Genomic DNA, 12879 nt, shown 5'->3' on the forward strand with positions numbered 1-12879 from the left:
GTGTGTGTGTGTGTAGATATATATATATATATATATATATATATATATATATATATATATATATATATATATATATATATCCATACATATATATCCATACACATATACATATACATGAAATGATCCTTTGTTCCATGTATATGTATGTATGTATGTACCAAAGGATCATTTGTTGTATATGTGTGTGTACGTATATATATAAGAATCTAAGTATGGCATGGATTGTCTACAAAAAGGCATTTGATAGTATCCCACATTAATGTATAAAAGAGTGCTTAGAAATGTATAAGATAAACTCTACACTAATGGACTACATTACAGTGACCATCAGACAGTGGCCGAACACTTTTCAATAAAGCCATGATAAAGGACAAATTATTATTCCAGGAATAAACATTCAAAGAGGGATATTCCAGGGTGACTCTCTGTCACCAATGTTATTCTGCCTTGCCCATAACCCATTACACTGTCTACTTAACAACTTAGGCCTCGGTTATAATTTGGCTCTTAGAAAACTACTAAGAATAAGGACTTCTCTTCTTCTCTTTGTTGATGATTTTAAACTTACAGCTCATCGGATAAGGAAGTGAAGGTACAACTGCAAGTTGTGAAAACTTTTTCAGTTGATATAAGAATGTCATTTGGTGTTGAGAAATGTGCAAAAGCAACCTTTAAAGCAGGAAAACCATAAATATTCCCCTTTCCGAAGGAGGGATTGACCTCCTTAAAATTGAACACATTGTATAGATCTGCAATCATGGGACTCCACACATATAAGCTGACCTCACAAGACCCAAAGGTAGTGAAAGTTTTGAAACATAAGGAGAATATAGCTATGATGACTTCCCTGCTTAGTCTAGCAAAAGCATATCAGCATCAAGTGGGAATGGAAATCAAACTAGGCAGCAACTGAATGTGCAAAAAAACAAAAGAAATTATATAAGGTGAAGGACCAGATGAGAAGGCAAGAAATGTGATAAATGTATAAATGTTGCTGCAAGTACAGAAAACTTCTGGAAGAACCTCATGTTGATCAGGAAGAAATACAGGAATGGATAAGGAGAGGCAAATTCAAACCAAGAGATGAAAGTTTAATATTGACAGCCCAAGATAATGGGCTACGTACACGTTGGTTTACAAAGTTTATTGAATATGCAGGAGAAACCTACATATGTGGGTTTTGTAAAACAGAACTGGAAACAGTTACAGACCTTGTTGTTGATCATGACATACCAATGGCAGAAAGACTGTATACTAAAAGGCATAATAATGTGACAAGACGGTTGCACTGGGGATTGTGCAAATGTTATGGTATGGAAGTGGCTGAAAAACACTGGAAACATGAGCCACAAAGCATCATAGAAAATGATGAAGTCTACATCACATGGGATAATCCACTACTAACAGTTCAAAAGCTGGATGTTAGAAAACTGAATATAGTGGTCCATGAAAAGAAGACAAAAGTAGCATTGTTTATTGAAATCACCACACCCACTGACTACAGTGTCTTGCATACAGAGAGACACAAAGTCTTAAAATATCAGGATTTGCAGGCAGAAATGAGAGCAGTGTGGAAGAAAGATACCCAAACAGTTCCAATAGTAGTTGAAGCAAAGGGTCTTATAAAAAAGAAAATACAATCGTATTTAAATATGTTACCAATACATGTAGTCCATACGTATTGCAGAAGGAGTCATTACTGGACACACTGCTGGTGCTGTGAAGAGCACTTCTGGCTGACATCAAAGATTGAAACAATACTAATTTTATGAAATTTAATAATACTTTGACTTAGGAATTGGTTCCATTCCCGTCTTTGTATTAGAAACTCAAAATAACTGGAGAAGTTAAAAAAGTGGGAATACATATACATATATATATATATATGGTATGTGATTTATCTCTGAACACTTGCTGAAACACTGTTTTTTTTTTTTTTCAGTGGTGGTACAGTTGATCAGATTATGTGATGGTCAAAATTCATTAGATGGCCATTAAATAATTCAAGGGTTTTTGCCCCTTCTTTGAGTTTGTATGAATCTGGAGTTAGTATATTTAATTTCCATGGGTGTGGGGTACAACCCCCCCCCCCCACATAAAAGTTGTTGCTTGTTTTACTTTTTTAATTGCAAATGAAACCTGTTGCTCATTTTTTTGATGGTTTTCATGGTGATCGATGGTAACTGGAGATGAGGTTGATGTTAATGCGGCCATTTCTCATTTTCAATTCATAATGTGAGTGTGTGTGTGTGGTTGTGTGTGTGTGTGTGTGTGTGTGTGTGTGTGTGTGTGTATTTGTTTAAAATTGTTTAAAGATACCCATTTCTGATGCACCCCAAATGTAACTGAACAGTTAGCCAGACTAGAAAGTATACATTCAGCTGTTTGTCTAGAAGAAAGAAACAGAATATATGACTCCTGCAGGCCTCATAATGAGCATCTATGGACAAGTGCCACATTGTAATTTATATCTGAATAATAACATTTATTTAACAGAGATATAATGCATCTTGTACTATGTACTTCAGATATGGCATGTTGTCTGGCACCAACATATCTGATCTCCAACAGTATGAGAGAGATTTAATGGTTTACTAAAGATAGCTCAAACAGCTTGAACAAATAAAGGCATAGTTCTTGCACATATTAGTCTGTTATCATTTTCTAGTTGTTACACTTATGATCTTCCTTTTCTATCTTTTAGTCTCACACACTTTTCCCCTCTGATATTCCAGTGTAAATATTGCAGTATTCATTTAAGAGAGCTAAACAGCAGTATGCAAGATATAAATAAAAAGATAAATTACAATGGATACACACAAAATGAGAATTATTCTCAAACGAGATGAGTGCACAATGTAAACATCATATAAGAAGAGCAGTCAAATGAATTGTAAAACACATAACAAAAAGAATGCAGCTAGTTATTGTCCCTCTTTGCACACAGTTTAAGCAGACCCCAACTTGAGCACCTCTGTAATTTTACAAGAGATAGCTCAGAAAACACATAGGCAGTCTTTGTTACAGTCTTAAATGTTTGCATATCACTATTCTTAAGACATTGAAAATGGCTACAAAGATAATTAAAATAGTACAAAAATCTGAATATGTAATTATCATAAAAACTGAAGAAACATGTTTAAAAAACAGAATGACAAAAACTATGGAAAATACAAGCTTATTATCAATGATTCAGGGAAAAATCTGCAGACTTTAATGAAGTGAATTGCAAAATTCTACCACAAAATCTTTCATTTTCATTTCTGAAAAACGAACATGTAAGATGTTTGCCACCTCTTTTAAATTATTGGTACAACTAGTATGTTGGTTTTGTAGTGTGGTTACTCGTGTGCTAGACAGCTTCAAAAATCATGTGATGGGACATTCAGAAAATAGTGTGAAAGGGTAACTCACGTCTGAAAATTGGAACATACCTCCACAAACAGGTACACTATCACAGGAGTAAAAATGCCTTAAAAAGGAATATTCCGGCAAAATGACACAAATGAAAGGTCTACATATCCATAGTCAGTCAAGTGACTGGAAAGTTTTTATTTGCAGTTGCAGAAGATAAGAAAGTAGTTTTATTCAGGAAAATAGTTTTATTTATGAACAAAAAGAAATATACTATTAAAAGATATCTTGGAAAGTTATAGTTTGCATACCACATTCTAGTCTAGGAACGTACGACTGACCTATATAACTCCAGGTATTTTAAAATATAAAAATGTGGCATATTCAGCAGGAAGTACAAGCTGCAATGCATTCTATTGTAGGTGAATGATTGGAAGTTTAAATACTATAATTTACAAACACAGTTATGTTATTAAAAATTAAAAATAGAAAAAATAACCTTTCTCAGAGTTTATACAGACTTCAAAAGTTTCCATTTTTTTATGTTGTAGACAAAGCTGAATAAAATTTGAGGGGAAGTGATGCCACCAATTAGTTAAATTTTCAATAATAATTTTGGCAGATATTAATTAAGTCTTCTATTTTGCCCAGTTTAATCAAATGCATTAACTTCAGAATTCTTAAAAGACGTCAGCTGCAACATTACTTTTAAGTGTAAATGGATTTGCTATTTTGTATTTTACTCACAGTTTCATAAGTTGTTGGGTTCTTAGTAGGCAAATGATCCAGTAGATCATTAGGAGGCTTGTCACAGAATCCCCATTATTTGTTTCCTCTTTTGGTAAGGCCGCAGGTTCTAGTCCTGGGGAAAATGTATTTATCCACATAATCTGACTGAGATTAATTTAGAGGATAGTTTGCTTAAGCAAGCAGTCAAAATCCAATCAATAGACAAAGGATTCTTTATAAGGAATAATGGTCATGTCAATGGGTTCATTTTTATTGCAGCTTAGATTTAAATGCCTTTAATGAGATATGGTAGTATTACCAGTTTTCTGAATATATACTAGATTATACAGAATGGGGTCATTCATAACTGCATAAGCCAAGAAGTCATCATGCTGAGGTCCTTAAGACACAAATATCAGTGATAGGCTTTCCACTCACTCAGTTTTAGGGAAGACATACCAAACATTTTCATTGTTCGAAGCCCCTGTGGACTCATTTTAGGTAATATGCTTAGATAGGTACATGCCAAAATGGGTACTGTATTCCACTATGGACCTGATAGTGTGGGGTAGAGAGAGTCAATATCATCACTTGATGTGAAGGATATATTTACTTAATTATTTATATAAATTTGAGGGTGATGTTTTCAATAACATAAGTGAAGGAGTGCTGTATCTCTGAAATCAGTATTAACTTTGGGGAGGGGGTGTTATCAGGGTAGAAAAGCAAGAGTATTATTGCCTTCCAAAGAGTATTATGTTACATTAAACTTTAGGATGTGATCTTTACACCAAAATTTGTGTTGATAAAATTGTCCTATAGGATATGAGTACCAATTTAGAAGCTAATACCTGCACAGAATTTGCAGTCATTGGTTGACTTTGTCATCCAAAGTTCTTTGATGTCAGACTAGAAAACTAAAGATCAGAGCATGAAATCCTGTGGCACATAACTTGTGGCAATCTGTTCACAGGAAAGCATATCACAAAATCTAACCATGAACATCTTCCTCTGTGTGCTAGTTTACTCTCTTCAACATATTTATGAGTGTGGGATAAAGTCAAAGGTCTTTGCCAGATCAAGACTAGGTGGTGTGCTCTTTTATACTACTACCAAGTGTTTCAGTCACCTTCTCAAGAAAAGTCTGCAAGATTTAGTAAACAGGATCTGCAATTCACAAAGTCAATTTATTTGAGACTGAGAGATTGTAGGCTTACTATATCATTATTTATGAGCACCATTGTAATTTTCACACTGGTGCCACTAAGAGGATTGTAGTTCCCAGCTCCTGTACTGGAGATACCCCTATCTATGGGCAGCACTACAGAAAAGAGTCAACAGACCAGTACAAGTACTCAGTTAACAAATAGTAAATAAATATTATCAAATCATATGATCTGTTTAATTTATACTTAAAAGATACATTTTGCACATGAAACAAGTCTGAAACAAAAACAGTCAGTGGTTCTTGAGTCATTTGTAATACTCATTCCTGTTGATTTAGTACTCTCTCTTCTTTCATTTTACTATGTGTTTTTATTGATTTTGAATTTTCAGATACTTTTTCCATTTTGGGGCAGATTTGTTTTTATAGACAGGATGACAGAATGCAGTTAGTTCAGATGAATGGAAGAACAGCGTTTCGTTATGTGTAATTCTATAGGGAAACACTGCTACAAATAATAACATTATTAATAATAATAATAATAATAATAATAATAATTATTATTATTATTATTATTATGCATTCCTTTTATAAATGAAGTTAAGAAGGACTTTTTTTGTAGTGTTATGAAAGTAACAGGTCACCTTTTTATAAAAGCTTTAGATGTACAAAGAAATATGTCACATGCCTAGAGAGTAGTATAACTCAGAATAAAATAAGTGAGCTTCACATCAAGGAGAAAGTATTCAGAACTTGACAGAAAATAGTTGGGCCTTGGGCAATATAAATAAATTATTTTTTTTCATACATGGAATAAAGTATACAGGAAGTGAACTGTTAGATTGTAGAACAGATTTGATTAGCAACTTTGGTTAGCACATTTGACTAACATAAGGGACCTAAATAGTGGGAAAAAAATCTGAGGCTTTCTAATAGTCATGAAATGAAAACGCAATCTGACTCAAGCAGCTTTTTCTGCCATGTGATGTCATGTTTTCCTGACAGTGGGACCACAGCTGCAACTGTTATTCATTACAGACTTCAACCTTTTTTTCTCACTTGCAGTAAAGGGAGAATGAGAAGATGTGTTACATAATTCATTGCAGAGTCAGAGGGTGGGTGGTAAGGATGAAAATTAAAAAGAGGCAAGCAAGGGGCAGACAAAAGATAGATACATGCAAGGGGCAGATGAGACATCGAGCATATTGTGATGTAATTTCAAGTCATATTAAGAAAGATATAGTTTTAAAAATGCTGGAAGGTATCAGAAGAGGATTATCATAACAATAGTGGTATGCCAGTCAGCTAAAAAAATAATTATACCTGCAATGACTAGAGAAATACATGGGTATGACTCCTGAAAGATTATTATCACAGGAAGATATCTACATAGGAATTGTCTGCTTTACTCAGATAGACTCAATGGAGCTTTAATGTTTATATTTAACATGCACATGTACGTGTATATGGAAACCAAGAAAAAGCAATGTGACGTTTGCAGCAGTGTATTAATATTTTGAGCTAGGTTGACTACATTGTGGCAGTAAGTAAATGACTAGTAACAGATCATGCAAAAGTCATTCAGCAATAACAGAAGAAAACAAGATGGTGAAGAATGGATCGATCAAATATAAATTGCAAATCGTATAGTTAAGTTTAAATGAGATTTTTTCTTTGTTTTATTGGTGTGTTGACTAGAACATTTGTCATGACGACCATTACATCCCACAGTCTGCATTCTCCTGAAGTGCTGCACAGGCATTCTGCTTTAGGTACACACCAGCCATTAGGGCTTTAGGTACACAACAGCCATTCAGGGCTTTATTTTCTATCAGGGCTTTATTTTCTATCAATGTGAACAGAACAGAGTTTCAGAAATGGAAAAACATGTGAAGCTTTCCATCTACTCTTTGGCAACCATTTTCATATAGTCCCATCCTGGATAACATGACAATAATAACAGACTAACTTCAGTACATGAAATCATACATCTGCTAAGATCAAGTCTTAAGAAGATCGGCTTGGTCTCCCCCTAGTTTCCTCTAGCAGTTTCCAATTGCTATGATAATTCAATTCCAAAGAAATAAAGAAAATCCTAAGATGTGAGGCCTCTTACTGTGACTAAATGTACATATATTCATGGTCGCAAACACATATCACCAGTACTTGTGGTAGACAGTCAGTGAAGCAGATTTTGCATCATATCATCAGCATTGCCACCATTTCACTAAACTCTTAAAGCAGCCACTATTTTCCACAAGTCACCTTTCATTTTCTCCAACATATTGTAAGTATTTCAAGTATGATTTCTGCTATGTAGTTTACAAATTCAAATAAAAAAAGTCATAGTTCTCTGCGGGCAGTATGTGACAAGGGATGTTAAGTAGAACATTTTACTGCATTGCAATAATTTCAAGCCAACTATTTTTAAGTTCCTAGTTTGGTAACAAATAAAAGGTCATCCATTTAATGAATTTTCAATTTAAACTGTAAAAACTCTGTTACATGTGATTGTGTGGGCTTTCTGGAACAATGTATGTCCCAGTAAAGTCATGGCTTTGTGAGAATAGTGAATACCATGCACATCACAATGAGATCAAGGCGTTGCTGACTCAATAGATTGTACTAACTGTCTTACACTTAATCTTCTTTCTCTTCATGGTACAAGACTACTGTTACAACAAAGCTAGTATGCTTTAAAAATCCTTCTACTCATTCTAAAATCTCCATGTCAGTGCAACATGATCTCACGGCTGACATATGGAGACATTATACTGTTATCATTATGTGCTAACCACACAGGAAGGCTACAATGACTAGCAATAAGAGGGTACAAGCTATTCATTAAGAATAGGCTATATTTTAACATAAATTGGCAAGCGCAATTATTTCTTCTTAGCACTGTGCAAAGTTTAATGTTGCAGCCATAAACCTGTAGAATTCCACATATATTTTGTTTACAACACCAGCTGTAACCATAGCTCTCAACCTTCCATCTCCTAAGTGAGGATCACTATCTGTCATAATGTGGAACATGTGGGCAAAATGTGGAACACCTACTAACACTGAAAACATAAACCACAAAAGAAAGCCGGTAAACTGTACTGGAGGTTGCAAGTTGATGAAAAACACACAATACACTGAACTAAAACAGAGCCCTGACGAAGTTTGAGAGAATAACTGAATGAAAGCACTTGGCTTTATTTTACTGCAGTGTATTGTGTTTTTCTTCACCATCTTACAAACTCCAGTGAATGTACAGTTTAACAGCTTTCTTTTTGTGGTTTCTGTCTTCAGTTTTAGTGTCTTTTTCCATTTTGGTTTTTATTTGAATACCTACTAGCACCTTTCTAACAAATTCAACTAAGAAGTCCAAAGAATGTTTAAAATGTGACATTTATACTTATAGAGTAGTTCTTTAATGAATTAATATAATTTATTTCTATTTATCATGGATGTTAAAAGGCCCTTTTAAGGTGGAACTTCAAGGAACATGAACATTTTATGACCATGAATGAGGAACATTCCTCTTAATCAGGTACATTTGAGAGTTATGGCTTTAACATCCTACCATATATATATATATATATATATATATATATATATATATATATATATATATAAAGGCTCTGATTTTTAGCTGAACTGCATTTAAATAATCTGATTTTTTTGAAAGAAAATGGTCCTAACTAACTCTTATTTTTCTTATTATCTCATAGGTGTGCAGCATATTAAAAGAAGAGACATCGTCTTGAAGAGGGAGCTTGGAGAAGGTGCCTTTGGGAAAGTATTTCTTGCAGAGTGTTATAACCTCAGTCCCACCAAAGAAAAGATGCTGGTGGCCATAAAGGTAGGCATGGTTTGCAAACAATGCATGCACCTACAGAAAGGGACAGAATTGTGTCTATCATTCCTGCCAATCTGCAGACATTGAAACTTGGTACAAATACCCTAAAATCTAAGTATCTAAAGGACACCGCATTTGAACATCAAATAGCACATACCTCTTCCTGCTTCCAGCAGGAATGCATGGTACTACTCAGAAACCCATGAAGAGTTAGTGACAAAATTTTAGAAAAATTTAAGCTCATTATCAAAGAGACAGTGGAAAGTCTCTAGACCTTATGAACTATGTTACAAAAATCTTCCACACAATGTAATTTATTTTTGTTTCTGAAAAAAAGTAGATGAATGAATCGCGTTCTCTTACTTTAAATTATTGGTGTCACTTCTATGTTGGTCACATAGTATGGTTTTGTAATGCCAGACTGCTTCAAAAATCACTTGCGATGATGGGGGATTCAGAAAATTGTGTGAATGGATGAATTAAGTCTGAAAATAGGGACATGCATACAAAAATAGGTACATCACTTGTGGGGGTGATTCAGGTCTGAAATAAGTTATTCCATGTAACACTTGAACAGTTGACAGGTCTGAGTGTCTATGGATGATGACATGGCTATGAATTTCAGCCTTTTCAGAAGAAAAAACTAATCTAATTTTTAATGTGTTTGAACAAGTTATACAGATAGAAACTGTTTTCAGAAACTGATTACTGTAAAATGGGTTTTGTTGGTTTCTGCTGAAGTACACAATAACAGCTGAGCACAACTAATCGCCCATTTGTCAAAGTTATCTTTGTGCTGACTTGGAAGAATTCTCACTGTAACTGTGTATAAATGCATGTATTTTGTTTCTGTCACCCTCCCCTCCCTAATATCTTTGATCTACTTGAAAAATGAGGTTCCGTCTTCTCCGGTCTGAGTGGGAATGTCAGAAGCCCTCACACTAGTGAGGAGTAATTGAGTTCTGCAGTAAGCTGTTGTACCAAATCCAAATCCAAAACTGTGCAATTTTAACTTCCAAATGTGTCTGTCTTGTATTAGTTTTCTGACAATCACAAACCTAATACAGTAAAAATAATAAAACATGACACTGAAACTGCTTTCGTAAATGTTATATCAGCTTAAGGCTTTGTCAGAAATGTTTTACAGTATCACTGTGACCTCAAGAGCATTGAAAAGCAGGGAGTAATGTAAGAAAAATGGCATGAGGCATGCAATATCCAGCCACTTCTTGGAACAATGTGACAGTTACAAAAGGTCTATGTTTGCAGGAGTAATATATGCAAATGCAAATAGAGGAGTGTGCATGTGTGTGTGCATGTATGTGTGAGGGTAGGTGAGGGGTTGCTTAATAAAACTTCAGTATGTAAAACATAGAGCATTTTCAGGTTGAATCATTTGATTCTCCTGAGGCTGAATAATGAAATGGACATGTTAACTCACTTGTTGCTTTAGTAAACAACATTTAAGAGCATGACAATAGTTTTGTATACTTACAAAAATGTTAATAAAATAAGAGTATGTGTAAAATGTATCTGATGGCTTTCAACAATATAATTATTTTGCTTGATTAATTAATGATGTAATTAGGTATACAAAATATTAAGGTAAAGTAGTATGGTTTAAGGGCATGTTTAAAGAAACAGAGAAATGAAGTCTTCTATCATGTTTATTAACATTATTATTTAGCCCTCTGTGTGTAAAATCTATTGTCAACCAATTCTTAAACAGTGTACATTTCTGCAGATGATTTCATTAAAGAACTTTGTGTCTACAGCAAAGCCAAAATTGATTTTTAGGTTACTGCATCAGCCAGAGTTCCTCTTGTCTGTTAATGTGTGATGTCTACATACATCTCCTCCTTTTGGTGTGTGATAAGCATATAGAAGCTAACATGTTCAGTGTTGTAATCAACACCTGAGGATTTTTTTCTTACCTAAAAAACAATTCAGTTTGATTTCATTTTAAATCATTCCCTTTATTTGCAACAAACCTTTTCCCAGCTTTTCAACAGTTTCATTTCAGGTATCAGATGGCAGCCTTGCCATTTGTAACTAAATATTCAACAATGGATAACAGTTAGATGCAGGCTACCAATTTTCAATTTTATGTGATTCAGTTAAACACTATCTGAAAATTCACCAACATAAACTAATGACATTATTCTGTCATACTGCTTTATAAGAAACACATACGATCCCTTTTAAATAAAACTTTATTGGATATAAGCAATTGACATTGAAAACATGCAGAAAACAAAATTAGCTAATTCTCAATATGCACCTAATAGCAAAACTTGAGGCTTGACTCGCATGAGTATGTAAGTTTATCTACCACAAAGACATGAGTTTGGAGAGTTTCTCCCCAGGCCTCTGCTGAAAATTGTCTCGTTTCAAGCCAGACTTTCACGGTAAACAAATGTTAAATAAAAAATAAATAAAATGTATATATTACATAAAAGACAATGACAGCTAGCTATGAGGAAAGTCTGCCTATGAGGCATTTAGTCTTTGATTGTAAGGGTGGCTTCTGGTAGGAGTGAGTTGGACCCTGGATCAGAAGATTTTCTTAGTAAAATGGATTACTGTAAACATTTTTTCCAGTATTTGGCATTGAATGGAATGACTTAGACATGCTTAATAGAATGGCAAGGCTGAGAAACCATTTTATATCGTACTAAGAAAATATATTTTGGCAGAAGGGCATAATCGAGCTGATACAAACTCATGAGTGAACTGTGGTGGGGATGAAGTAATGTCAAAATCATAATTATTTGCTTTCTGCAGTTTTCGGTAGAAAAAGATATGACTGGTAGGAAAAATGAATGGTGGCAATGATATAGTCAGGTTTATAGGTTCATAAGTAATTAATAGCCTGTTGACTAGTGAAGATCTTACGATACCTGGCCTTGCATTCCCACGTTGATTTGTGTCCTTTTTGTTTTGCAGTTCGAATAAACAAAGATGGGCTGTTGAAGTGTATATTGTGTTAATTACATGTCCCATATCCATGAGGACAAGTAATGCTAAATCAAAGTGACATTTCTGCTTACCTATTCATTTATTCAAATTACATTTGAATAGCATAAGAGAAGTATTCTGCTTTATGTGGAGTTAGACGGTTCCATAGAAGAGGTATTCTCTGTGATACCTGCATATCCTTTCTGCATTTTCTGTTGAGATTGAGTCCCTTGAGCAGGTGTATCATACAGGTCTAACAGAACAAGTTCTGTTGAGGCCCTATTTGTGAGCCAGAGGTCACCCCTTGACAAGAGAAAAGAGACATATCTTTGAGACAGTCTGCATATTTTTTTATAATGTATGCCCTTTTTTATTTATTTATTTTTTGAGAAAGGATTGTGATCATTCCATCTGTGACAAGTACTTGGACATAGATTCTGAAAGGGGCATTATATTTAATGATTAGCCAAATGACTGTGAATGTGGAATAACTATATACCTAGATCTGGAGCGATACTGTTAAATATAAATTGTGTGATGAAAAAGACATCCTTACAATAGTATCTACATGGTGATTAAAGGGCAGCTCATTGTCAGTACAGGTTCCCAAATCTCTAACTAGAGAATCATTTTTTAGAGGAGGGATGTTAATATAGTAGTTAAAAGGCAAGCCATGCTTGCTGAAGATATACAGTTATAAATTTCATGGCACTTATGTTTTGTTCATAGTTTTGACACAATCTATTTTTTCAATAGGCCGTCTTGTAAGATTCAGGTGTCCTCTGGGGAGTTTATGTTGTCACCAAGTTTACAGTTTCATATCCTG

The 12879-nt window shown here is 34.3% G+C and overlaps 1 protein-coding gene across 3 annotated transcripts in view; it reads left to right on the forward strand.

Moving 5' to 3' along the window:
- The window catches only part of NTRK3 (neurotrophic receptor tyrosine kinase 3), a 3522805-nt gene that overhangs the window by 2783949 nt on the left and 725977 nt on the right, over positions 1-12879 (forward strand). For all 3 annotated transcript variants that reach the window (XM_044078359.1, XM_044078358.1, XM_044078360.1), the window contains exon 14: positions 8968-9098. In XM_044078359.1, the coding sequence (XP_043934294.1) occupies positions 8968-9098 (131 nt within the window). The remainder of the gene's footprint in view (positions 1-8967; positions 9099-12879) is intronic.

The sequence above is a fragment of the Protopterus annectens genome, chromosome 7.part0, assembly GCF_019279795.1.
Source record: "Protopterus annectens isolate FY-2018-M chromosome 7.part0, PAN1.0, whole genome shotgun sequence".
NCBI lineage: Eukaryota > Metazoa > Chordata > Ceratodontiformes > Protopteridae > Protopterus > Protopterus annectens.